The sequence below is a fragment of the Pogoniulus pusillus genome, chromosome 25 (genome assembly GCF_015220805.1).
Source record: "Pogoniulus pusillus isolate bPogPus1 chromosome 25, bPogPus1.pri, whole genome shotgun sequence".
In the NCBI taxonomy this organism is placed as follows: Eukaryota; Metazoa; Chordata; class Aves; order Piciformes; family Lybiidae; genus Pogoniulus; species Pogoniulus pusillus.
Genome location: NC_087288.1, coordinates 12,158,905 through 12,186,226, shown reverse-complemented (window position 1 = coordinate 12,186,226; position 27,322 = coordinate 12,158,905). Strand labels below are relative to the sequence as shown.

At 41.0% G+C, this 27,322-nt stretch overlaps 1 protein-coding gene across 1 annotated transcript in view; it reads right to left on the bottom strand.

The window, feature by feature from the left end:
• RPS6KC1 (ribosomal protein S6 kinase C1) overlaps positions 1-27,322 on the bottom strand; it is a 97,819-nt gene that overhangs the window by 30,628 nt on the left and 39,869 nt on the right. The window contains exons 8-10 of the mRNA XM_064164490.1: positions 23,242-23,363; positions 13,906-13,998; positions 905-952 (exon numbers count right to left, since the gene is read on the bottom strand). Of these exons, the coding sequence (XP_064020560.1) occupies positions 905-952; positions 13,906-13,998; positions 23,242-23,363 (263 nt within the window). The remainder of the gene's footprint in view (positions 1-904; positions 953-13,905; positions 13,999-23,241; positions 23,364-27,322) is intronic.

Below are 27,322 nucleotides of genomic sequence, written 5' to 3'. Positions count from 1 at the left end.
TAGTCACAAATTTGAGGAACAAACAGAGTTTCTGTACACTGCACGTACTTAAGACAAGTAATTTCAAGGGCCAGATGCACAAAGTTAAGGCAGGGTTGTAAGGCAGATCTGAAGCAAAGTTACCAAATGTTAACTAATTAGAGCTCCATGTTTGGGGGACAGGTTTTCAGCCCTCCCTCCCATCAGCAGCAGAGTACGTGTCAAGGGGAGCCTAAAATAATGGCCACAGTAACAATACTCATACTAAACTAATTCTCAGCAGCACAGATGCTTCAAGCAAATTGGGATCTTGATCTGAGCACTTTCTGAAACACAAAAGAGTAATGTGAAAATTTTTATTCTGGCCAATTAGCTATTCATTAATTCTGTCATTTAGTAACATTAAACTCAGTTTTCAAAGTCTGTTGATGTAAAACATAAGAAGGCAATTTTGAGTAAGACCAGTTGTCCACATTTCATCCAGAATTCACTTTGGCCAGTGTTATATTCTTCAGTTAAGGTAAGGCCAAACATAAAGTGTAATGGACATTCCTGGGCTAAGCAAATTTTTCACCTTCATCAGCAGGCTGCACATGTCCTGAGCCACTGGGGCTTTACAGATGTTTTAAGCAGCACACAGAAACTGTGATTTTTTTTTCACCAAAGCCTGCTATGGTGTTCACCTCAATCACCAGTAGCAACTCAAGTGAGTAAACCAGCACATTTGAGCCCTAGAGATGTTACAGAGAAAAGAAAGGAAAGCAACTGAATACCAGCACAAAGAATTCTAAAGCACATAGAGATATTTAACATAATATACATATATCAGCAGTAATTCCATACATTAGATACAAATTCATCTTTCTGTGATGGGGTAATTTAGGAGGTCACACTATTCAGAGAAGTAATAGAAGACTTTACTCACCTTCAGTATAAATGTCTGCTGTGTTCGAGTATCCATTATAAGCAAAACCTAGTGAAAAGTATTCAGAGAAATAGTTAAGACTCACATTAATAAGTTAACAGTTATTTGATGCTAAATACTCTCACAAAGGTAGTGATATAAGCCATGATGTTAAAAAAATATAATAAATGTAAGCCCTGTAGCATGCTTTGACAACTTGTTTTTTTAGGAAAGAAATGAGTTTGAGGATACAAATCTCTAGAGAACTACCACAATGTCACCCGATTCCCAGTTAGCTAATTTAAAGAATGAATCCTAACTTGGTCTCAGAAATAACCAGTACTTTAGCATTACAGCAATAATCCAGCAGAACCTAAGGTATAGAAATGGAATGGTAGCAACACAATGAAGCACAACAAGTAGCCTTCACATAGTATTATCTTCCTACACTACTACATTTAAATCCTCACTGTACCTGCCTTACCACTGCAGCACTTTTCCCCAGCAGGCTTCCGTCTCGGTTCTAATTTAAATTTCCCAGAGACTCAAATATAGTTGATAGAACCAATAACCATTTATAGGATGCTCTTCCCTCTTCCCCCTTCTTTCCCAAAAGAAAAGGAAATTAGATGGAGAGAGAGGCAAGGTATGCAGACTCAAATAAATAATCTCACTGTGATTTGGAAGTTAAAAGAAGAAAAGTTTAACAATAAATAAAAGGTATATGAGGTAGGGAAGTTACAAATATATGGGGGGAGGGGAAACAAGATACAAAATATGTAAATATACAACCAGATTTGATGGCAATGGGTTTTGTCCACCTCATGGGTGATGGCCACATGGTGAAATAAAGAGAACCAGGAACAGGATGGTGATTTCTGCTGAGCAGGAAGGCAGGGGAGAGAGCACAACAAACAAAGTCCCCTTGCTTTTATGGATCTTAGGAAGGGGGAGTGGGCTAACCACCATCACCTGTTAGTGTTCAGACCCACCCCTGGGGAGGGGTCAAGACCACCTGGTGTCAGGTTCAAGATCACTCCCCCAGGAGGGTTAACCCAGTACAGCTTCTTACATGTCAAATGTATTGCCTGCCAGTGGGTTAGCAGAGAGAGGTTTTTTTGTGAGCCTGAGTTGTCTGAGTATTTGGGGGTTGTCTGTTTGGGTTTTTTTGCAGAGTGGCTATTATCAGCTGCACAGTAACTGCTGTCTCATTCCTCCACTGCCATTTGATTTGCAGCCCCTCTACTGAAAGCATTTTCATCCCCTCTACTGAAAGCACAGCAATGAGACAAGTACTAAAATAATGAACACCTCCAAGTTCCATTTGTTTGTGTTGAAAACAAGACAAAAACATGTATATGTACTTAGGAAACTGCTTCTTTAGGGAGTTGGAAACCTCTGCACCTCTGTCTTCAAATTACCCAGATCAGCAATTAATGGTTTTCAAACTCCAAGATCACAGATGTACTTGGAAAGCACCAGGTGTAAGACAGCCACAGGAGCAGCACAAGCACAAGCCCAACCCTCCTCTAGCAACAGGAGTGTGCACACACTGTTTATGTACAATAGACATCATAAACTTCCAGTATAAATATTCACATACAGTTACAAAATCAACACCTAAAAGACTGCAAATAACAACTGGCTTTACCAAACTTGGACTTCAATAGACCTGAGGCAGCAACTCCAAGCCAATAAACAATAGACAGTGAAGTCAGCTTGCTTCAGAAAAGACTTCCTGTAGAGAAATGATGGGTCAGGAGAAAGAGAGCGTTGGATTCATCAGGTGATAGGAGGAAGAACAACACAGCAGCCTCCCTTATGTCCCTCCTGTGTGGAGCAGGGATGCAGCCATGCAGTTGCACCCAATTTCAAAGCGTGTTCTGTATCTTTTGGTTAAATTAGCAAACAAACAAATAAATAAATGGTCAAGACAACACGGTGTGACTAAGATTTTTTGACAAAGGAATGACAGATAGTATTCGTGTCAAGGGCATGGTAGAGAGAGGCCACTGAGTTTACCCAACACACGTTCAGGCCTCTTACCTGGGCCTCGCAGAAATAGGAGAAATCAGCTGAATAAATACCAAATTTAAAACTGGCTTTGTTATTCTTGCTTAACCAAAAGGTGGAAAATGAAAACAAACTGAAGAAAAATCAAACAATGAAGAAAATCAAAATAGCAACAAAAGCCACTTTACAAGATGTGCCAAAAGATGACAAAAGCAGTTCAGAAGTGATTATGTGTTTACAGTCACTCTCCTCCTCCTTTTCTCAAGTTTGTAAACAGACACTGTTCACATTGAAGCAATAAAGATGAGAACATATGTGATTTTTTTTTCTAAATGTGCCCTTTGACTGTCAATATCTACCAAACAGGTGTTGGCTAAATGATTATAAATTGGCCTCTGGATACACCTCTTCAACTGAGCCGTACAGGACTGGCGATAATATAATTAGACCTGAAAACATCAGGCTGGTGAATGCTTTCCATCTGTTTGGCAATAATGTTTAGTTAACAATAGTCTTTAAAAGAAGCACCTTCAACTTCAGTTCTTAAAGTTATTTATAGGGCCATTCTTAACACACCAGCACTCTTGCTAACAAGAGCTTTAGCCACTTGGAAATTATTAGCCATACGGCTGTATATGAAAAGGAATGGCAGCATTTAACATCTGTATCCCTCCAGATTTACAAGCATCAACCTTATTTAAAGTCACTTCTTAATGAACAGTTTCGTGGTCTGTATTAATATTATAGTTGCATGCACAAAGATCATAAGGAGCCAAACATTTTTTTTTTAATACCAACAGTAGACCAATCAGTAATGAAGCTGTCAGCATAAAGGACAGAATAATAGCTTCTTTAACCCTCAAACAGGATTTGTTCATTTGTAGAGTAGAAGACACCAATTTAAAAACTGCTCATGGGTTTGCTCACCTTTATAAAGACAAAAATCTAATTTGGTACTAATTTGATACAATTGTCTTGCCAATAAAAGGCTCCTAAAGCCATCTTTTATTCCATGATAAAACAACTGCTATAACTAAAACTGTCATGAAATAATTACCTTTGATAGGATACCTTATTGCACAAATACAATTAATGGATCCCTCCCTTTCATTTTTCACACTTGCTTATCAGCACTGAATTAGCATATGGTGCAACAGAACAGACTACTGAGCCCTGGCCCTGCAAGATGACGCATGGAACAAGTACCACTAACACAAATAAAGCAGACAACAGGTCCCTTTAGGACCAGCTTCATCTGTTGTTGTATTACAACTTCAAAATGAAAGTAGCAGCTACAACTTTATAACTGTGATAAAAACAATGTTTGTGTGCCTTCAAGGTTCCCTACCTAGAAAAGCTAACCAGTTTAACCAGCTTCTTTCCTTTTCCTTCTCATCCAGCATCATACCTTGCCCCAGTGTTGCTTCTTTACAGCTCCACAGCATTTCATGGAAAAATAATTTCTTTGCTGACTCAATACCAATCTTTTTGCAAGGCTGTTTACCTCAAAAGGGGCTCTAAGAAGCCCAGCAAGAGCCATAAAAGTGACTTTGGAAATTCACCTGTTGATGCTCCACCTGGCCTTGGCAGACTGCAGATTTTAAGTGGGCTCATCGAATCAAAAAAATGATTTACTGGGAAGCAGCCTGCATGTGTATCACAGAGAGATGGTTTAACCAGATTCCCCCAAATAATTAAAGAGCTATGTCAATTAATAAACCACTACCAGAAACCTGACATTTCAGGGAGGGATAAAAACAGGAAAGAGATGGTCACAAGTGTATTTGCTTGACTTTTTATCCAGAGCAGCTTTCAGATGTGTTACCAGGCTGCTGCAGGAGGACAAAGCTGTTGAGGGGCCTGGAGCACAGCCCTGTGAGGAGAGGCTGAGAGAGCTGGGGGTGTGCAGCCTGCAGAAGAGGAGGCTCAGGGCAGAGCTCATTGCTGTCTACAACTACCTGAAGGGAGGCTGTAGCCAGGTGGGGTTGGTCTCTTCTGCCAGGCAACCAGCAACAGAAGAAGGGGACGCAGCCTCAAGTTGTGGCAGGGGAGGTCTAGGCTGGATGTTAGGAGGAAGTTGTTGTCAGAGAGAGTGATTGGCATTGGAATGGGCTGCTCAGGGAGGTGGTGGAGTTGCCATCCCTGGAGATGTTGAAGAAAAGCCTGGATGAGGCACTTAGTGCCATGGTGTAGTTGATTGTCTAGGGCTGGGTACTAGGTTGGACTGCCTGATCTTGGAGGCCTCTTCCAACCTGGTTGATTCTATGACACAACAGCAAGCCTGCCATCAACCCAAATGCCAGCTTATTCTCTTCACAACATGCTTATTAACAGGCAATACTGCTGTACAAGAAGTCTTTCCTGTTTGCACCCCTTCACACTTCTTTCCTACTGCAAAAGGGATTGCTTCAGTAACTCTTTTTCTAGGATTTATTTTAAAAATGCAAAATGAAAAGTCTCCATCTCAATGACACAATGGGACACAAGAGGATTCCACATAGCATTCCCTATGCATAACACTGTTCTTCTCCAAAGCAGATAACAGAGATGCTCACATCAGACTAGGCTGCTTGTCGTTTACACAGGCTGATGGAACCTGTTTTCACTGATGATGATGACTACTGTGTAACTTGTAATATTTAATACCTCCTAACAATAAGCTGTCAGCTCTGGCAGTCAGCATCCTGTCTCAGAGAGCAGGGAGAAGAATGCACAGCAGGGCATTCCTGGGCACTGAGCAACTAGACTGTGACACAAAAGGCAACAAGGCAAAATCCCATTTGCAATACTAACAAATGAGCAGAGTCAAGGTCTACACATCATGCTAGCTTTTAAGGCACTGCTGCTTGCTTGTTCTCTCCCTATTTTTCTGCATTGACAATCACCTCAATGTGGCCAAAACCACTGACAGGTAAACAGCAACTGCTACAAATAAATATATAATGTAAATACATGCCTTCAGCAGCACAGGCAACCCTACTTTGTATAAGCACTTGAGCTCTCGGGCACATCCCAAAACCCAAATGAACGCAGCTACACTGCAGGACAGCATCTCAGCAGCACCCTTCCATGATGCCAAAGAGAGGCTCCCACTTGCAGTTTATTTCTTTTTTTTCCCTCTAAGTCAGGGGTTAATTCTGATGCTGACAGCAGCTACTTAAAAAAGAAAAAATAGCTTCTTAGAGTTGATTTACAGTGCATCCAACAGCTTAGTGGAAAATAAATTCAATTCAATATAGGAGGTACAATTAATTGTCTGGTAAATAACCATAGTCTAGCTTTAAGAAAGCAGTTAATTTTAGGATCCTTCAAATGCAGTGAAATTAGCAAATGTTTCAGTATGCTAATTTATTTTAATTAAAAGATATTTCTGCCATAAAAAGTCCTTTCATATGCACTACTGATTCTTCATCAAACGTTAAGTTTCCAACTTAACACCAGTATAGCCGGTGGCAGCCTGAAGGTTTACCATCTGCTGCCACCCAAAGTCACGGTGGCCACCTTCAGAACATATGCATCAAAGCCCTGAGATAAGAGAGCGAAGGAACACCGCAGAAGTCAGCATAAGGGGAATCACAAACCCAGAGGCAGGCAACAGGCAAGTCACCAGGAAAAAAGAACATGGTGAACCATCAGTCACCCTTCTCATCATCCAACCAAGGTCGCAAGGGACAACACTGGAAGAACTAAGGACTGCTCTAAACACACTGCTCTCCTGCGGGTGGCTTTAACATAAGTGCAGTCTTCTGTCACACTGCAGACATTTGCTTCCCTAGTTACCCTTCTAGGTTTTCTTCCCCTCCTTTTCCTTTCACTCCTTATCTAATACTGACTTTTTTTTCCAGTCTCCACATTCCCAGAATGTGGCATAAAACATACCTGTAGTCTGTCTTTACTTGCATAGGCTTTAAAATAGATCAAAATAAACTCCTCAAAACACATTTGATTACAAAAATATGGCTTTTAGGTTCATTAACATGAGCTGAAAAATAGCTTGTGCATGATCAAAGAACACAGATCAGGATCTCTAGCTGCTGGACCAGATACCAGAGAGGTTTTGAAGACACAACAGAGCTGAAAGTTTACTACAACACCAGCTCAATTTTGCTACTAATTTTGTCATTCTACATTTAAAACACATAATGTAATAACATTACTAGTGAGCCAGCTATTTATTCTGGTCCTTATCTCCCAAACAAATGCACACTTATTGTAGGACAGATTCCACAGCAAACATTATGAAAGCTCAAAGATGATCACCTAGGATTCTGCTCTTTGCATTCACCTCACCAGTTGGAAAAGTCCATTACAGATATTGACAGACCACCAGAAGCGAGTCAAGTTGGTCACCTGATCCTTGCATGAATATTTAGGGCTGCAAGAAAGCCTTAGCAGAGGCTGGTGTACAGCTGGGTGCCACACTCAAGGCACGCTTGTGGCGATGAAACAGAAGCAGGCATGTAATTCCCTCCACTCTCTTCAGCTGCGCTGGCTGTCAAGGCTATCAGGATTAAAGGATCTACTTAACACAGATTTATTCTTGTCACTTTTCAGATTACACCAGAAAGATTCTCGCTCATCTCTCTCTGTTGTTATAAAAAGAGATTACATTTAGCTAATATGCATTTAAAAATGTTATTATTGCTTATCTTTGGACCTGTGTAATATGAACTCGCTTTGGTTTGCAATTATTCCTCGTTTCAAACCACTATTCTATGGAATTTACAACTCACATTCTGTGACTTGCAATAACAGTACATTTAAAATACAAAGCTTTCAATAATGCAAATGCTAAGAAAACAGCATATATTCAAATTTTACTCTTTTGGTTGGTGACAGAAAGGAAAGTCCATGTTCTTAGAACAAACTAAAAACTGGCCAAGAAGGGACATATGATGAAATATTAGTAATATTAACCTAGGAAATATATCTGGCAGGTTTTACTGGAGAATTCAGCTTACAATACAAAACACCACTCAGCATCACAGAGTAATTGCATTGCACCAAGTATATATGAAGTTACTTAGGAAGTGTGACAGTTTGGGAGTTCCCTGCCCCCCCACTCTTAAGAAATCACCCAGACTAGACTCAGCCCAGCTAGAAATTAAGGAATGAAGCTTTATCTTTATAGCTTAGCACAATATACAAGCAGATATTTACAATATTCACAGCCACGTACAGAAATATACAAGTTAAAAAAGTAATACAGAAACACAGCAGCCCTCCCAGAAATCAGAGTCCCCAGGAGGAGCTCCCAACCACCCTTCCACCCTTCTCTACCCTATCCCACAGGTTTGCCTTACATGCAAGGTGAGTTTGGAGGATTGGCCAAGGGGGGTTAGAAAGAAGGATTAGTTACACAGAAAGCAAGCCAGGGAGAAAAGTAGAGACACTCCAGACACACACAGTGACTGTGTTATCTACGTTCTGTGTTCTTGTTTTTATACATCTCAGCAAGCCTATGAGTGAAGTAGACATCACCACAGTGTCCTTTTCACAGCCCATAATCTAATTTTTATCACTAGAATATTTCAGCTGGCCTCAAACTAGCACAGGAAGGCAAAGTGAAACAATTTTATTAGTTTAAAAGAAAGTACCTCCGTAAATAATTTCTTTCTGGAGCCTAGAAGATTCATATAGTTCAGCCTGCACTAGAAAATGCAATAAATTAATTCCTCTTCTATAACAGAAAGGGCAAAATCTGCACTGCTCTATCCAATCTTAAGACTGTTTTCTGTCAGGTGAAACAAAGCATTCACTGAAGTCAGAAGAAATTTTAATGAGACACACAAGAAAGAAGCTAGAAAAAGACTAAGTGCTATAACAACACAGCACTCAGAAAATTCCACTTGGAAAACAAGTGGCTGAGAGAGATCAGATTTTTAAGTTAAGCAAGCTTTGTTACTTGGGGTTTGAAACATGATGGTAGCGTAGAAATAATCCTGTAGAGGTAGGGAAAGGAAGGTAGTGAGCCAAGAAATCAGTTTTGACATCAACTCTGTATCTGACTTGATTTTGAAGGACTTGGCAACTCAATTAAGAAAATAAAAGGTTATTGAAACATGAAACAAGCACTTAGAAGTTGTATTAATAGTTACCATTATTACTCAGTTTAAGATTTTCAACCATTTTTGCCACTGTGTGCAAAACTCTGAGGGAAATAGAGGTGGAATGTGGTAGTTTGAGGCAAGCTGGAATATTTTAGAGAGAAAAGTTAGATTACAGGGTGTGAAAACAGTGGTGATGTCTGCTGCACTCATAGGCTTGCTTAGATGTGTGAAAACAAGGACACAGAACATAGATAAGACAGAGTGTGTGCGTGTCTCTATCAGTGCCTGTGCTTTCTCCCTGGGCTGCTTCTCTGTAACTAATCCTTCTGCTTCTAAACCCCTTGGCAGATCCTCCAAAATCACCTTGCATGTAAGGCATACTCGAGGATAAGGTAGAGGGGTGGAAAGAACGTGGAAGGGTGGTTGGGAGCACCTCTATACCTCTGCCTTTTAGCACTTCTACTTGATGAGTGGACAAGTAGTAATCACACATTCTAAATAGTTAATACTGATGAGGTTCCTTTGCTTATTTCTAAGTGCAGGGCTCTACACTTTGGCCACAACAACCCCAAGCAGTGCTACAGGATGGAGACAGAGTGGCTGGAGAGCAGCCAGGCAGAGAGGGACCTGGGGGTGCAGGCAGATAGTGTGCCCAGAGCCAATGGCATCCTGGCCTGGATCAGGAACAGTGTGGCCAGCAGGACAAGGGAGGTTATTCTGCCCCTGTACTCAGCACTGCTCAGGCCACACCTTGAGTGCTGTGTCCAGTTCTGGGCTCCTCAATTCAAGAGAGATGTTGAGGTGCTGGAAGGTGTCCACAGGAGGGCGCCAAAGCTGATAAGGGGCCTGGAGCACAGCCCTGTGAGGAGAGGCTGAGGGAGCTGGGGGTGTGCAGCCTGCAGAAGAGGAGGCTCAGGGCAGAGCTCATTGCTGTCTACAGCTACCTGAAGGGAGGTTGTAGCCAGGTGGGGTTGGTCTCTTCTCTCAGGCAACCAGCAACAGAACAAGGGGACACAGTCTCAAGTTGTGCTGGGGGAGGTCTAGGCTGGATGTTAGGAGGAAGTTGATGCCAGAGAGAGTGATTGGCATTGGAATGGGCTGCCCAGGGAGGTGGTGGAGTTGCTGTTCCTGGAGGTGTTGAAGCAAAGCCTGTCTGAGGCACTTAGTGCCATGGTCTGGTTGATTGTCTTGGGCTGGGTGCTAGGTTGGACTGGATGAGCTTGGAGGTCTCTTCTGACCTGGGTGATTCTATGATTCTACAGTCAGTTTATCAAAACATACTAGCATTAGGGTTAGGACTTCTCATGACAGCACAACAGCCACAAGAAATAACCTATACTCAGCTTTAACAGAATTGCTTCCAGCTCTTCAGAAAAGAAGTTTTTGAATCCTGGGATCTTCTTCAGAAACTCCCAAATAATTTCAGTAGGGCCCTGGCGTTAGTATTTTATTCTATAAAATTTCAGCTTGTATAATAGAGCTTAACAGAGTATTGAACACAGACATCTGCAAAAGGACTCATCACAGTCACACCAGTGCCAGCATATACAATATAGCTTGATGGGGGACTAAGGGAAGGCATAGGAGAGATATAGACGACAGTTGTTGGTTACAGAGGCATAATTATTACTTAATGCACTCCACTTTCAAGATGAATCTTAAAATTGAATGAATAATAAGAGAGGGGTCTAAATAATAAGAAACTTGGTTCAAAACAGCCTTGTGAAGGTATCCAGCAGCACCATAACAAAGTTGTTTCTACAGGGGCCAGTTGCAGCTACAAAGGAAAGATTTGCCTGGGGCAGAAATTCAGCACAGAACATGCCACCTTAATTTTTAATTAGGCAAATTTCCAAAGCAAAAATCTTTGCTATTCCATAAGAAGTGGTTTTGATTTTAGATACATGAACTGATAAAATAAATTACCATTCTTGGTTAGTGATAACAGTGCTCTTCTATATAAGAATATAGAACTCAGAAATCAGCTTGTTTTTAGTGGGATTATACTAACCAGAGTTTGCTGCCCAATTAGTAGCACCTCAGAGTCCACAACATTTGCAGGACAAAAGAAACTTTTGTAATTAGAAATAGTGATGTCAAATCTACTCACAGACTCTTCCCATAATAAGCACATAAACCACATGCAGACATCACCTAGCTAACCTCTGACACCACGAAGTGAGCAAAACCAGAAGCAGCAGTAGCACTGCAGAAAACTGGGTTCCTTGAGCAATGCATAGGTCCTCTAGGGTCTATTAAAACAGTTGGGATTTAAACAACAGCCTTTGAGTGATAACAGAAGCAGAAGGACGTAAGGCAAGGCACAGATATAGTCATTCTGTGAGTTTTCACACTATTTTAATGAGTTTAATAACACCAAGATTTCTCATATTCAGCAGAAAACACAGCAAAAATGATTCAGGTGACAAGGAAGGTGAAAAGGCAGACAGAGGGAAAGGTGGCACACTGGAAATAAACGAGACTGAAATTACATGTCTAATCATTTACTGCCTAGGCTAAAAGAGTTTGGAAAACCCAGAGTTTCAGGTAGCAACAAGCATTTTGTCTGTGAAAATAAAGCAAATTCAAAACACTTCAAGGGGCTTCAAAAGAAGAACAAAGACTGACATTACTCTAAGGGAGAGCACTGAACCTTGCAGCATTTGACAGAGTGCAGGTTAACAGCTGGTTTTCTTGAGACAGCACTGCAGTCAGCAAACACCACTCTGGGATTCACACAGCAGTGGGAGAACAAGTAGTTTGCAAACCAATCATCACCACTTTTAAGTTAGTATGTTTAAACTGGTCTCCTACAGGATTAGGCTAGACTGCAGTAAAATATACCAGTGGCACATAACTACTCACACATCCATTTTCTGCTGGGAGTAAAGCAGCCACCTCAGGGTTTGAACAGGAGAAGAGTATTATCAGGCAAAACTCTGGGTGATGCTGAGTGTGTTACAGACTTGTGCAAAAAGGATGGCATCTTCAGTGCTGGCCCTGAACACCAGAACCCATTCTTAAGAAGAAATACACTGTGTCACCCACTTGGCTCCAGCAAGGATACTTAACACATCTATTTGGATTTCTCCATAACGTTTTAAGGCATATGCGAGCAGAGAAGATGGAGAAGAACAGTGATGGGGAGGAAGGCAGTGAGATGGTGCTTCACCCCAAAAGCAGAGGCAATCTTCAGCACACAGATACATGCACACACTTCTTCATATTCACATGCATTTAGCTCTGAACACTGGGCTTAGAGCAGCTTTTCATTTGCCTCACAACTTTATGAAGATTCAAAACTATATGAAAATAGACAGCACACTCGGAATAAAACTAAGTTCATGATAAGGAGGATCTGGAAGTTCAAACACACCTGGAATACTACTGTTCATTTTTTCATAAAATAATTAAGCATTAACTCTAACCCCTAAGATACTGTTTACACAGGAGTATACCAGCTGTATACACAGACTTCTTACTCCCTCTGCATATCTCCAACACTAAGATCTTCTATTTTTGTCATCACCAGAGCCCTGATTCTTCTCAGCTCTGCCTGAAAGATCTGAACACATACATCTCTCTTAGACATTTAGCAGAGCTCTGCCCAGAGAGATCCAGGAGATCTGACAACACCAAGGACACCAAAAGCTTCATTCTGACCAAGTATCTTCTCCAGTAAATGTTCATTAATCTTATTAAAACAAACAAAAAAAAAAGGCCATTCTTGGCTCATATCCAACACTTCTGCAGCCTCACACTGTCAGACTAATTCACAAAGTCCATGCCTACTGCCTCCATTTAGTGGCCACTAATTTAGTTAGTGCCTACTAAGCCAACAGATAGGTGATCTTTCCAGATTGCCTCTCTGATGCATACACAGCATGGAACAGAGGCTAAATTCTGTACTTACAACTGAGGGAAGAAGATACAACGAATATGAAGTCAGAGATGAGAAAATGTAGCATGCTATAAAACCAATCATAAAACCTAATGCATCTAGCCCTCTGAGGAGAAGTTATCAACTTATGCACATCATTACAACAAAACAGGCAAAGAAAACCAAAAATCATTCCCCATAGCTAGGTTCAGTAGAACAAGAAAAAGAAACAGAGACATACAGACCCTAAGAGACTAGATACAGCTTTTCTGATGCATGTTAGAAATGCATCCACTGAGCATGCATCAGTACATCCTGCACAACCCAGCAACAACATAAAGAACTATCAAAAGGCACAAGGGAACTGGCACAGCAAAAAGGAAATGAGCCTTTACAGTCTGCATTAGCCACTGTTACATTGCTGAATAATACATCATCTTAAAAGTATTTGGTAAGGTGATAACTCATCAGCATTATCAAAACAATGTAGCAATTCTTCCAGTCTCTTAATTAGGCTTGCAAAAAAAAAAGTCCATATGGTTCTTCACTGTTTACAGAGGAGTGTTACCCTGGGATTCTGGAAGACATTATCTGCATGAATTAAGGAAAAAAAACCCTTGGCTTCATTACTGAATCTCTGCCTTGGTGGGGGATTTCAATTCCAAATTCTCAGAGAAGGCAAACCAGTCCCATGCTCCCCCCTCCCCAGCTCCTATTTCAAGTGACAGTTTGACAGTCAGAATTTCTACCCTTCTGTATTTCAAATATCCACCAGACTATGCAGCTCATCCTTAGCCCAGTATTGTACCTATGACTTCATGTTTGAAAAACAGGCCTCCTTCTATTGAATGCTACCAAACATGTACCTTATCCTTTAGCTCAAATATATTTTGCATGACCTTACATGAATTGCTTAGATAAAAGCCTTTTTTCTTCTGCTTTTGTTATTTTAAAGTGCAGATGTATTTGAGTCATTTTCCCCTTTTGTTTCATATCCTTAAGATCCACAGCTTCAAAGACAAAATGTCAGCATGCAGTCGATTTATGACTGAACTCTTGAAGAGACACTGAAGAATTACCTTGTCAATCACCCCAAGGACTCTGAAGGCCTTCAGTTCCTCGGCAGGGCTCCTTAGGTTCCAAGAGGGCCTTGAACTTAGTGATCCTGGAGGCTAATGGAAGATATCAAAGATTATACATCAATCAGGGTGGTACTTGAAGGAAGACTGCCTGCTGAAGCAAATGCCAGGCCGAAGGAAACTAAATTTATCATAAATCAGAGACAGTGAAGATGAAAGGAGAAGTTTTCTGTTTGTCCTTATTGGGGAGGAATAAAAAGAAAAAAAACAAAAAAACCCACACACATCACAAAAAAACCTTGCAAGTAAATAGGGGGGGGGGGGGAGGGAAGGGGGGAAAGGGGGGGGGGGGGGGGAGAAAATTGACAAGAAACATTTCAAAAAGAAAAACAGTTGATTTTCATACTTTCTAGGCTTAATGGAACCTGGCAATCAATTAATCGATTCTCAGACCATCACAATAATCTATCAAAGCCTTACAAGTATTCTGGACACAGACTAATTCAGACATCACTGAGGAGGAGAAAGCAAATGAGAAGGCTTTATTAAGTCTGAAAAACATAAAATACAGAAGTATAAACTAGGCTCCCCTGCTTTCTGGCTAACTTTATGAAATCCTCTTAATCAGAAGCACAACAGAAATGATTCCTGAGACTGCCTCAGAAAAAGGTTGCAGCTATGGCTCATTACTCCAGAAATTATCACTAACTATTTAAGTAGTTAATATGCACAGATTTGTGTGCATGCTATCTTTTGTAGTTTCTCAGGGAAAACTCAAATCTTGTGCACCAGAGGAGGGAAGAACGTTTCAAGAGGCAGCCTTCTGGGACAAAGATCAACCTCTTAAGCATCACATACACCTCTGGCATGTGAACACACATTTTCACAAGTTTCCAAGTTGTCAACAGAGATAATTCATTAAGTCTTTCGCCAAAAATTCAACGTGCATCTCCACTAGAACCACAGACCTGGATCTCCTCCTCACAACTATGAGAGATTCATTTGCAGAGCTGTTGAATACAAAACTCCTTTTAAGCATAAAAAGTGGTAGCATGCGAGGCGATTCTCCTTCTTTACTCTGCTCTCCTCTGACCCCACCTGGAGTACTCTGTGCAGTTCTGGGGACCCCAACACAAGAAGGACATGGAACTGTTGGAGTGAGTCCAGAGGAGGGCGACAAAGATGCTCAGAGGGCTGCAGCAGCTCTGCTATGAGGACAGGCTACAAGAGTTGGGGCTCTGCAGCCTGGAGAACAGAAGGCTTTGAGGAAACCTTCTAGTGGCCTTCCAGTACCTGAAGGGGACCTACAGGAAGGCTGGGGAGGGACTATTGACAAGGTCTTGTAATGACAGGACAAGGAGTAATGGGTTTAAAGTGGCAGAAAGGAGATTCAAAGTAGATGTTAGGCAAGGGTTCTTTGCAGTGAGGGTGGTGAGACACTGGCACAGGCTGCCCAGTTGTGGCCGCTCCCTCCCTGGAGGTGTTCAAGGCCAGGTTGGCCTTGAGCAACCTGTTCTAGTGGGAGATGTCTCTGCCTATGGTAGGGGGTTGGCACTGGATGATCTTTGAGGTCCCTTCTAACCTAAACCATTCCATGATTCTATAACCTGCCCTCCCCCAAATATGCTTGTATTGCACAAAGGGAGTAGAAGAGAAAGGTGAAGCTCCTTAGATTTTAGGCTGCCAAGATGAAAAAGCCATTTATCTAATTTGTCAGCATCCTGAGGCAATATTTAACAAATATGCCACAATGGAAAACTGCTGGTTAGCAGCTATGATGTGGATTAAATGTTTCTGTATCAGGGAAAATCAAGACATTTTCCCCTAAGATCAGAAACTTCCAGAAAAAATGAAGATTCTGAACTAGGTAACTTCCTCTGTTCCCCCACTCACGTTTTCCTACCAGCATCCTCACTGTGTTATTTCCAAAGGCCAGAGCACCTCCTTGAAGCCCTCCCCAAAATAAGTTCCCCTTCACACTGCCAGTCAACTACCTTCTCTCCTTCCAAATTCTTTCCCAAAAATCAGCACCTTTTTAATCACTGCCTGTAAAACTCCATCACACACACATGGGCATAAAGCACTTTTCCTTTGTGTTCACCTACTGAGCTTGATATTTAAAAGAGTTTATTGCTTTATTTATTTTTTCTGAGTCTTATAATTGTTTTGTCATGCAAGCACTGTCAAGCAAAAGTGCAAACAGTGGTTAACAGAAACACCCCAGATTCCACAAAATTGCTAAAGGTCTCAGCATGAAGAAACAAACAAAAAAAACATCTCCATGCATTTTTTTTCCTCTAAAGCTAATTTAGCTTCCACGTTCTAGCAAGCTATTGGAAGGTCAAAGGAGATCTTTTGCTGGGTTGTATTTTGAGAACGTGCAGTATTTCTGCAATAATGAAATATTTGCTTTGAAACAGACTTGTGCTAACACAGTTTATTCACTATAAGATTTCAAAAGCATTATAAGGAACACACTTAATGAAAGAGAGTACTTCCAAATCCTCTAGACTACTGTAAAAGATTTCCACTTCTATCTGCATGCTTTATAACCATTTTCTTGATAATCAAGCTTTTAAAATTCTCTCTTATGTGTAACATTTCAGCCATGAATTAAGTTCATAGATCTCTACAGAACTTAATAGCTGTCTAATAATGCTATAGAATCACATTTCTGTACCCATCACATCTGGAGAGCCAGAAAAACCAGCATGTATCTTTGGGTCCTTCTCTAACATGCCTGCAATCATGGCACAGTCAGTAATGCTGTGTACACACACTGGATTGCATATATGCACTTTACAGCCACTTCTTACCTTAAAACAATTTACAATCATACCCACATTTTCACAGCTCCCAGTAGCTTCTCCATTTTTATCTGTTTCAGGTTATTTTATACTCTTTATAGCACTTTGGTTTCCCTGTTGCAAAGTCTAATAGTAGAGCTCAGTGATGGGTAAGCCTCACATTCTGTCGTGAAGCAAACTCAAAACAGGCAATTCCCAGAACTACAGCAATTAAGCATTCTATGAAGCTGCCCACTCCTCTGGATAGAGTAAAAATTCAAGCTCAGCATCTAGGCAGCAATAAGAAAAAAATGACTACAAAGCAGAGCGCTCATTAAAAATACAGGAGGGGAAAAAATATAATACAGGAAGGAGGGCAATAAAAAGTCAAAAGCTCCATTTGCCTTTAGAAATAAGGCATTTATATTGTTAAGGAAGTGCCAGGCTACCTCTGGCTGTCCAAACACTCAGCACACTACTCCAGTATCCCACAATCTTCTCCCCTGTAGCTAGGATCTGTATGTTTTGAAACCATTTCCAGACTACACTCTGAGTTGCACAACTGGAGTTACCTGACTTACCAGCTTACTTCCCACCACTACCTTTTGGCTAGCATGTTCTAAATTCAAGCAGAAAAGGCTCTTACTGACTGTTATGCTGGCCTCTGCAAAGACTCTGCAGCCTGTGACTGTCATTTGCCTTCAGAAGACTCTCATTTTGCAAGCTATACAAAGAAATACGGCAACAGCTCTTGCCTCAGCTTTTGCATCACTGACAGTGGTTAGAAGAGCAGGGGAAGAATAAAGAAGCAGAGCACCAGCCAAATAGGAGGAAGAGCCTCTCACGTAACCTTATTTAAGGCAAGAGCACTATCCACAGCTCAGTGACTCAGACACCATTTGATGGAAATTATTTTACTGCTGATGCTGCTACCTTTGACCAAGATTAATAAAAAGCACTGTCATGAACACCAGTGCAGAGCTGCACATCAAAGTGTGATCCCTCACCCTCTGGTGACTTCAGTGTCTATCACCTATAGGATGGCCAGACACTCAGCTGTAGCAAGACATCTTGTTTTGAAGCAGATACAGATGGCCTGAGTTGTGAAGCTCCACACCACAGATGTTAAAGACCTTCCAGCTCCTCTGGTCTGGCAGAAAGTCCTGGTCCTTTCATAGAATCAACCAGGTTGGAAGAGACCTCCAAGCTCATCCAGTCCAACCTATCCCCCAGCACTATCCAGTCAACTAGACCATGGCACTAAGTGCCTCATCTCTGTGTGCCTCTGAATCAGACAGAGCTGTGTCCAGTGATCATCTGTTGGGGACTGTATCTTTCCTAATGCTGGGACACATCCTGGATGTGACCTTCAAAGCCTTGAGAACAAATTTCTCAATTAATGTCAAAATTACATCTTGCAGAACTACAGCAGTGCATTTTCTTTACATCCCATGTAATTTTCATTTACATTTCATAAGAATTTTAGGAAGTAAAATATCTTATGAAAAAACACAGAGAATGAAGATTGCTTTTCCTGTTTGGCCATCAAGCTTGCATGTATCTCTTATTACTAAATTGCTTTGATAAGAAAACAAAAAAAGACATTTTAAAAGACAACAGTTTTGATAATGTCACTAAAAGACACAATTCTGAATAGGTAAACAAAGAGAGGTCAGGTATAATCAGAAATCATTTCAAAAAGTGGAGAAAAAAAGGCATCAAAATACCAACAAAGTTAAATGGGTCAAGAACTGACTGAAGGGCTGGGCCCAGAGAGTGGTGGTGAATGGTGCCACATCCAGTTGGCAGCTGTCACTAGTGGTGTCCCCCAGGGATCAATGCTGGGCCCAGCCCTGTTCAGTATCTTCATTAATGATTTGGACCAGGAGTCTGAGTCCAGCACCACTAAGTTTGCAGATGACACCAAGCTAGGAGCAGGTGTCAGTCTGTTGGAGGGTAGGAGAGCCCTGCAGAGGCACCTAGACATGCTGGATGGGTGGGCAGAGGCCAATGGGATGAGGCTGAACAAGATTGAGTGCAGGGTTCTACGCTTTGGCCACAATAACCTCAAGCAGTGCTACAGGCTGGGGATAGAGTAGTAGTTGGAGAGCAGCCAGGAAGAAAGGGACCTGGGGATACTGGTAGATAGTAGCTGAAGATGAGGCAGCAGTGTGCCCAGGCGACCAGGAAAGCCAATGACATTGTATTCCCTTAGAGGGTGACTCCCCAGAGGTGCTACTTATAAAGGAGCAGAAGAGAAATTACAGATTAAGAACCTGCAAAATGGACTGCTGCTGTTGTTACACAGTATTCTTGAGTGTTTGTCATTGAGAAGTCCCTTGAGACTGCCATGCTGTGCCAGGGGAGGAAGACAAAGGACAGCATTTGCTGCAGCTCGTATTTCCAGAAACTCTACATGCCTGTTTACAACTTCCAGAAGCAGTCTCCACATCTCCTACTCCTACAGTCACAGCAACACTTTTCTCAGTGTTTACAAGACCCTGCCAATTAAGTTCCCAGTTCATGGTCAGTCACAGTAGCATCAGTTCCCTGTGCTTTTATTCAGCTTTAAGTCTTCTATCCATCCTTAAGCCCTCCATCCATAACCTTTTTTAAACAGTGTCAAGGGTTCTCCAAACGCCTCCACTTAAGCTCCTCTCTTTGCCACTCAAACCTGCCAGCAGCAAGGTGGTTGCTAAGTATGCAGCCCTTAAGGATAGCACTGTTGGCTTTTTGCTGAGGCAAGAAAATTAACAAACTGCTATTGTTCTTTGTTTGGTTTCCAGGGCATCAGATAATTTTTCCTTCTCAGCTCTGAAATGCCAGGCCCTTCCCTCCAGGGAAATCTGGTCTTGGAAAAGCCTTCTGTCTAAAGCCCCCAGCAAAAATGCCACCATGCTTCACCTTCAGATGGCAGACAGGTGGCCTGGGGTGTGTTCAGAAGCTTGAGACCACTGTCCATGGCTCACTATAGCTGGCAGCCCAGGGCTTTTGAATATATGGTGTTTGGTCTCTTCCTACAGGTCAATAGTGATAGAACAAGAAAAAGGGCTTCAAGTTGTGACTGAGTGGGTTTAGAGTGGACATTAGGAAACCATTTTCACAGGAAGAGTGATCAGGCATCAGAATGGGCTGCCTAGGGAGGCTGAGTCATCAGCCTTGGATGTGTTTAAAAGTCGTTTGGATGTGGTGTTTGGGGACATGGTTTAGGGTGAATCTTGTAGAGTAGGGATATTGGTTGGACTTGGTGATCCTGAGGGTCTTTTCCAACCTGAATGTTTCTGTGATCCTGTGATATGAGAGGGTGAGAGGGTGGAGGACAATATTAAATCTGCACTTCTGAGCTTACCTTTTGCCCTGCTGGACATTTCCCTGGCCTGGTGGACAAAAAAAAGTAATGAAATGTCATGCCTAAGAAAGGCAGGTGAGTGTAGTTTTGGTGATCACTGTGGTTGTTCCTTGTGAGGGCACAACAGGAAACACAAAGGCATGTGTGACAAAGGAGTTCTGCATTGTAGCACCAGATCATGAATAAGAACATGCTGTCTTAAGCACTCATGCTTGCTTACTAGTCAGACCACTTTCTCCAAGGTGAAAGCAGCCTCAACAACCCTTACAGACCATGAAGTTCCCTGCAATAAATCACGCTTCCCACAGAAAAAAAGGCACTCTGTAATACAAGCACAGCTATCACTAGGGTACAGGATTTGTTTAGCATTTTCTTGTAAACCAGTTTCAGTTGTATGATCCAAACTGTGCAGGGCTACCAGACATAGCAGCTCTTGGTCAGGCTTTTAGAAAAGGCTTCCTATAGGTGAAGTGATTCTCCTCGAAGAATTCAGTGTCCCTCCAGCACAAGACAGTTAACAACAGAACTCTTTACAGATGCATGTGAGCAAAGAAGGTATAGTACAGCATTATTTAAACATATATATCCTGCAACCATCAGCATGACCTACAGCAGCAGGAAGTGCCAGTGGTAACAGACCAGCCTCCCCCATCATGACCAACGGTATGTAAATAGTGGTTAGAGAAACCTTCAGCTCGTGCAGAGTGACACTGCAAGGAGGCATACACACCAACCTCACACACTCTAGACCTAATTTCCTCAAGAGAAGGACATGAAGATTCTGCATGTTTCCACTTGTATCTCCCAGAAATCACAGTATATAGATGCAGGCCACTTCAGTGCACTTATCACTGTTTGTGTGGTGTGGAGTAATTCATGCTCAGCAGCCAGCATGCAGTGTCACCTTCCTCATTTCCCTTAAGATACCAAACCCAAGCAAAGAGCATGCCAATTTTTAGTGGATCCTACCACTACCCTTAAAATAACTCTGTGAGATAAGTCCTTCTCCCATTCAACTTTCAGCCAACAAGTAAAAGACAAACTGCTCTTCACCACAACCATCATGACCCATCAGCACCACCTGCCCTTGATGCTAGCAAATTTCAATGCTTTATGGACAGCAGCAAATAAAGGATATTATAATACACATAGAGACTTAGGTTGAAAAAAAGCCAAATTGTGGAAAATTTGTTTTCTCTGTCAAAAGGAAAATAAGCCAGGTGCAACATTTCACTTGTGCAGAGTAAAATTTGCCCTAACTTTTCAACACAAAGAGGTTTTCTGTTTTCACCATTTTTAGGGTTTTTTTCCCCTTGTCTTATCCCAATTAATCCTGCTTTCCTGTGGATCTGGACAGAAGGCATGTGCCTTATCCAGTACAGCATAAAAGAGGAAATACTTTGCCTCTCAAGTTCACATACAAAAGTGCAACCTATTTCTTCCTCCTTCCCAACCACAATCAGTTTTTAAACTTGTAAAAAGGCAAGAACAGGCTGTTCACGGTTTGTTGCTTTTCTTGTTCTGTGGTTTCCAAACACACTGAGGTATTCATTCAGTATAGATTCTTCTTCATTTTCAGGGATGTTTGACCTAAAGGCTACCTAGTAGGAGTTCAAATCAGTCCAAAATACTAAATTGTTCAAAGTACAATTCATAGCAGCAGCAAGACTCCAAGTTTCACAAAATATATTCAATTTGGAACATCTTCAAAATTGCACTTTTGGGCTCTCAGTATATAAAAGGTTACCCTTCAAAATGAGCAGATCTGTGCAAAATAAGCAGCAATAATCTTCTGTCCCTTTTGCTCTCACTTGACATAAAAGTAGAGAGGCAAGAAGTTGGCAGCTTTTATATTTACCACAGTAGGGTGGCCATCCACAATCACACACAGTTTAGCAGAGCTGCAGTAGAAGTCTAAAGAAGAGGTAAGACCCAAAGGAACTGTTTGGGGAAGGGCAAAGTAAAAATGTACTGAAGGTATCTTGGAACAAGCTTTGTTCACCTTTTGTACAGATAAGGGTGTTTCTGCTTAAGAATCTGAAAGTTTCCACAGAAACTCCTCAAAAATCAAGAAGCAGTTGATCATTCAAGCTTATCCAAGAGAGACATTTGAAGGGATCAAGAAGAACCCCTGTTCAAGTAAGTACTTCTTTGGTGTGAAATTCATCTCATTCCCCTGCCACACGCTTGACTGACTTCTGATACACCATTATGTGTTAGGCTAAAGAAGCCAACAGCCCTCTTATTCCCTACAAGACTGAGTAATATCCTCATGCAGAAGTCAAAAGAAATCTGACATTCCAGTAAGGCTTTTTGCTTTACCTTTAAATTCTTTAGAATTTTTAGACACATTACATCACAAACTGTGTTGCAATGGTTTGGGAGTTACCTTACACACATACACAATGATATTGCCCAGACTAGACTCAGCCAGCTGGAAGTTAAGGAATGAAGCTATATTTACATCTTAGCACAATTTACAAGCAGATATATACACAATATTTACAGTTATATACAAGTTAAAAGCAATACAGAAACACAAAATCCCTCCCAGAACAACCAGATTGCCAGGAGGGCTCCCGACTCAAACCTCCTCCCCCATCCCTCTTTCCCTCTCTTCAGAAATAACCAGACTAATCCCTGTATATCTCACGTGATAAATCTGGAGATCTGAGGTGAGATGTCAAAAAGATGACAAGGAGGTTAAGAGGAAAAAGGTTAGGTTGGATTAAAGAGTTAAGACAGAGGCAACCACACAGACTGCCAGAGAGAAGGAACCGAACTGAGAGCTGAGCAGCATGTGAGAAGTGTCTTATTTATATTTTTGACTAGTTGCACTTCTCAGCAGAAAAATGAGGGACACAGGTTACTGTTGGGTTTTTTTTTTCCTTTCTTCTCACAGCTAAGGATTTAATTTCTCTCAGCAAAATGTTCCAATTAGCCTCAAACCAAAACACCTATGTAGAAGGAACGTGAGTGAAAAAACAGACCTGTATTAAATCAAGAAGACTCCATAAGGCTGTGAAATGTAACCACCAAGAATCAGGAAAGAATGGCAACAAAAGTAAAACCTCGAAGTACTCCTTGGACTCTAGAAATTGTAGGCAGTTTTTGAATGCCTATCTCAAACATGCTTTGCTAAAGACAAGACAGTAGAACTGCAGTCAATTCTGGTTCACAAAAAAAGAACTTAAAGCCTACCACAGAAACAGCAGATCCATCCTCAGAGGACTTATGGCAGAGACTGGAAATTTTCTCAGCACGCATAAGGTATTCCTCAGTCTTCCTTTTCACAGCTTCTCGACGAGTTGGACTTGATTCACCTCAATAGGAAAAAAGAAAATGTGGTAGTAAGTAATCAAAGAATATAGATGCTCTGATTATATTTTTCTTCTCTCCTTTGGATTATTCATAAGCAAACCTACAGATATGCAGTTCAAAATAGGCTCAGAATTGTACAAAAATAACAATTTAAGCCTTGCTATACACTAAGGTAAATAAAAAGTCTTAACTCATTTCTCTGTGATGCGATATATGTTCCTCCAGTGACAGTAAGTAAGAACTTAATCATGCTATGATTACTGACTGAAACAAATCACTGATCCAAATGTTGTACTCACAAAAAACACTACGCTTCCCTCAATAACAGAAGACACAGCAAGACATTTACAACAAAACAACAAAGAAACTTGTTTGATTCCTCACACTGATAAAACAAGCTTTCTTAAGTATAAAGGAGAGACGGGAACAATATTAATTATAGAATGGTTTAGGTTGGAAAGGACCTCAAAGCTCATCCTGTTCCAACCCCCTGCCAGAGGCAGGGACACCTCCCACTAGAACAGGCTGCTCAAGGCCTCATCCAACCATTCTATGATTCTATTATGGACATGTACCAATTCCTCAGTAATATCTCTCATTCTAAAGACAAAGAGAGAGATTTGTGCCAGGTCCAGCATCTCTAATGTAACCCTCCCTTTTTGGTGGGACTCTCCTGGTGAAATTCCCCTAGACAAGACTGCCAATCTTATTTCCATCTAGTATTAAAGACAAAAACCACACCCAAACCAAAAACACTCAATTGCTTGACTTGGCTTTATCAGGGAAGAATAGATCCACAGTATTTTACAACTGTGTGTTGCAGGTTCTTCAAACATGACTAATACTTCTGCTTTCATCACTATTCTTAATCTTACAGCACCATAAAACCTTCTTGTAGCAACGCAGCGGTGATCGCGCACATTCTCTTAGATGCGCAAAGCAGCAACCGCTCAGGGACAACAAATCATCTGCACGGCCACAATAAACTCTTTAGTCAGTTTCCTTCAAGCAGACTGCTAAAAAACTGCTAAGTTAGTGTCTAAGGCTACAATAAAAGTCAAGCTCGCTGCTTAATTGTTAGTTATGTGTATTTAGTTTGGATGTTTATTGCTTTTTTCCAACGCCTCAGTAATTTTACAGTAATTAACGCAAACAAGCGAGGATGTCCCCTCAGAGCTGTCTTTGTTCTCCCTTTCTTTCACAAGACATTAATTTCAGTTTTCCTTCTACTTTTCCTTCCTGTATAATTTGTTAAATAACATTTGCAAACTGTTCACTTGTTTGAATCTTCAGCCATTAAAAAAGGGAGTGGATTCACAAATGACAAGGTCTAACATCTTGTTTGTGATTCAGATCATTAACAGTTCATTCTCTGAATACCTTAACAGGTGGATGTTTGAGAATTTGGTTTATAGAAGCAAGATTTGGGGTTGGTTTGTTTGGTTTTTTTTGCATTAGCATAACCATGACAATGTAAAAATGTTACAGTCCAGTATAAGCTCCCATCTGTTATAATCTCCCAATAGCCAATAATGGTGGAGTCACCATCCCTGGAGGTGTTCAAGAAAAGACTGGATGAGACAGTGCCACAGTCTAGATGACTGGATAGGGCTGGGTGCTAGGTTGGACTGGCTGATCTTGGAGGTCTCTTCCAACCTGGTTGATTCAATGATTCTGTGATTCATCCCAACAATATCACAAGGAATATCCTGTATTTGATAAAGGTTTCACTAAATATATTACTTCAAAAGGCTTAAAACCACAAGGCAATGAGTAATAATAATGGCCTCATTAAACTGGAAAAAAAACCAACTCTTCAGCAGTTTTGACAAATTTCAGGTCAGAGAAATCTTCACATAAAAATCACTAAAACCAGTAGTAGAGCAAATCCTTATACTCAACAGGTGTCCAAGTGGTGAGGCAGACTTTAAGCATAGTTTTGAAAATGCAGTATTATATTTTGCTGTGGGATACTGGCTTTAGGTACACAAAATGGTTTTGCTCAAAAGGAATCAACCAATTTACTCCTAGTTAAGAACTTTTGATTTAAACATTGTGTCAGCATATTGAGCTCCCATTTCCATTCTGTAGTAAGCTCTCAGTAATCTAAAGAGGTAGCTCTTTCTAATTACAATTTAAACCTCAAAGGCATTTTTTTCTTTAAATGGCAGCAAACAAGAGATGCTTAAACTGTGTCAAGGCTTTTGATGAATCTTTACAACTGCTCATAAAAGATCACCCTGCTTAAAATGATATTGATTTTTCATTTATTTTCCTAGATACTAGGAGATTTACATTTCATCTGATCAGGATCAAAGCTTCTCCCCGCTCCTGATCGCTGGGATTAAACCAGTAGTGTCATTTTACACGTTTAAAAACTCCACTGCTAAAGCAAGATATAAAAGTGTAGCAAGGCTGATCATAGAGACCTTAGAATAAAAACCCCCTCAAGATTCCCCATCCCTCTCCCTCTGCATTTGCTGCAGAGCAGCTGTGCCTCACAGATTCACATGAATGAAAATATTACGGCGAGAAACCACCCACTTAGTTTATTTTCCATATGACTTTCCTGTAATTATTTGGTAAACTGTTCACACAACAATATATAAAAACATCTGCAAAAACAGGTAATTAATGTGTCAAGCCAAACTAATGCATTTTTTATGGTGTCCATGCTTCGTCAACTGTAATTATAACTCTTTTTAAGCAAATGATGATGTGTTTGTTGCAATGTGCAAGTGGTTATTTTAGATGCTCTGTTTACTATTACTGCAAACAGAATATAACAACTCTGCAGCTACTTTGTTGCACATAGAAGCCTTCATCTACGCAAGCACGGGCAGCCTGCTCCCTCGCTTTCCAAAGGCTTTGCCTATTTCAAAGAAATAAAATAAAACACCTTAAAAATGAAAAGTGGCTTTGGAAAGGCTGACTGGGCCACCCGCTGACCAAAGTAACAGTAGCCAGGGCATTAGGACAGCAGCCAACGATTTACATTTGGTCCTTTTGTTTTTATTTCTAAGGACAGCTCAGCCACAATATATTTACAAAGCCAGACGTTCCTAACAACATTCAAATGATCTTGAGGGTTTGACAAAGGAAAACCACAAAGATCAGAATAACTGTGCCATCAGGTTCATCTCTAACTTGCTTGCTTGTTTTCCCATGGTCCACTCATTTGAATGAAAAACACAGACAAGCAGCATTTCCACCGAGTGGGTAAACAGCAGTAAGAGATGAGAAGCTAGCAACGTTTTTGTTTGTCTTCTAGTCAGAAGTCTTCTACTCACACCTCACAGCACCTCACTTGGTGTTGGAGTGCTGTTCAGCTTACTTAAGTGCTCATTCTGCAATTTTATCATATAAAAAATTGCTCCTGTTGAGTAATTTATATTTAAAAAGCTACTGGAAGGGGTTTATGGCAAATTAACTCGAAAGGAAAAAACATCTGGGCAGTAAGGACCATGGGGAAAAAAAAAGTCTGTCCTTTTCTCCCAGATAACCTGAGGTTCTACTAACAGAACACACCTCAGATGCATAGACGTTGTCAAACTCACTCTGGTCCTTAAATACTGTCTTCCAGAGATTCAAGGCAAATATGTCTATGGAAGATGAGTATCTTACTGAATGGTTACAACAATAGCTGTAGACACCGTTTACCACTAACATGTACAATATAGCACATGCAGTAAATTACAGTACATAGCACCCACCTAGCAATTCAAAATATTTCTTGTGTCCTTTGTGTCTGACCTCCTTCTAATCCCACCATATCAGGCATTAGACAGATTCCTCAGGAAGCACTGATCCCTCAGGATATTTGTGCATTCCCTGTCTAGTTTAACCAGCTGCTTGACCAGGCTGTGCATGTTTCCACAGAAAAGGCAAGGCTAAAAAGTTAGCATTAGGTGCCCCAATCCTCTGTAACTTCCATAGAATCACATAATCAACCTTGTTGGAA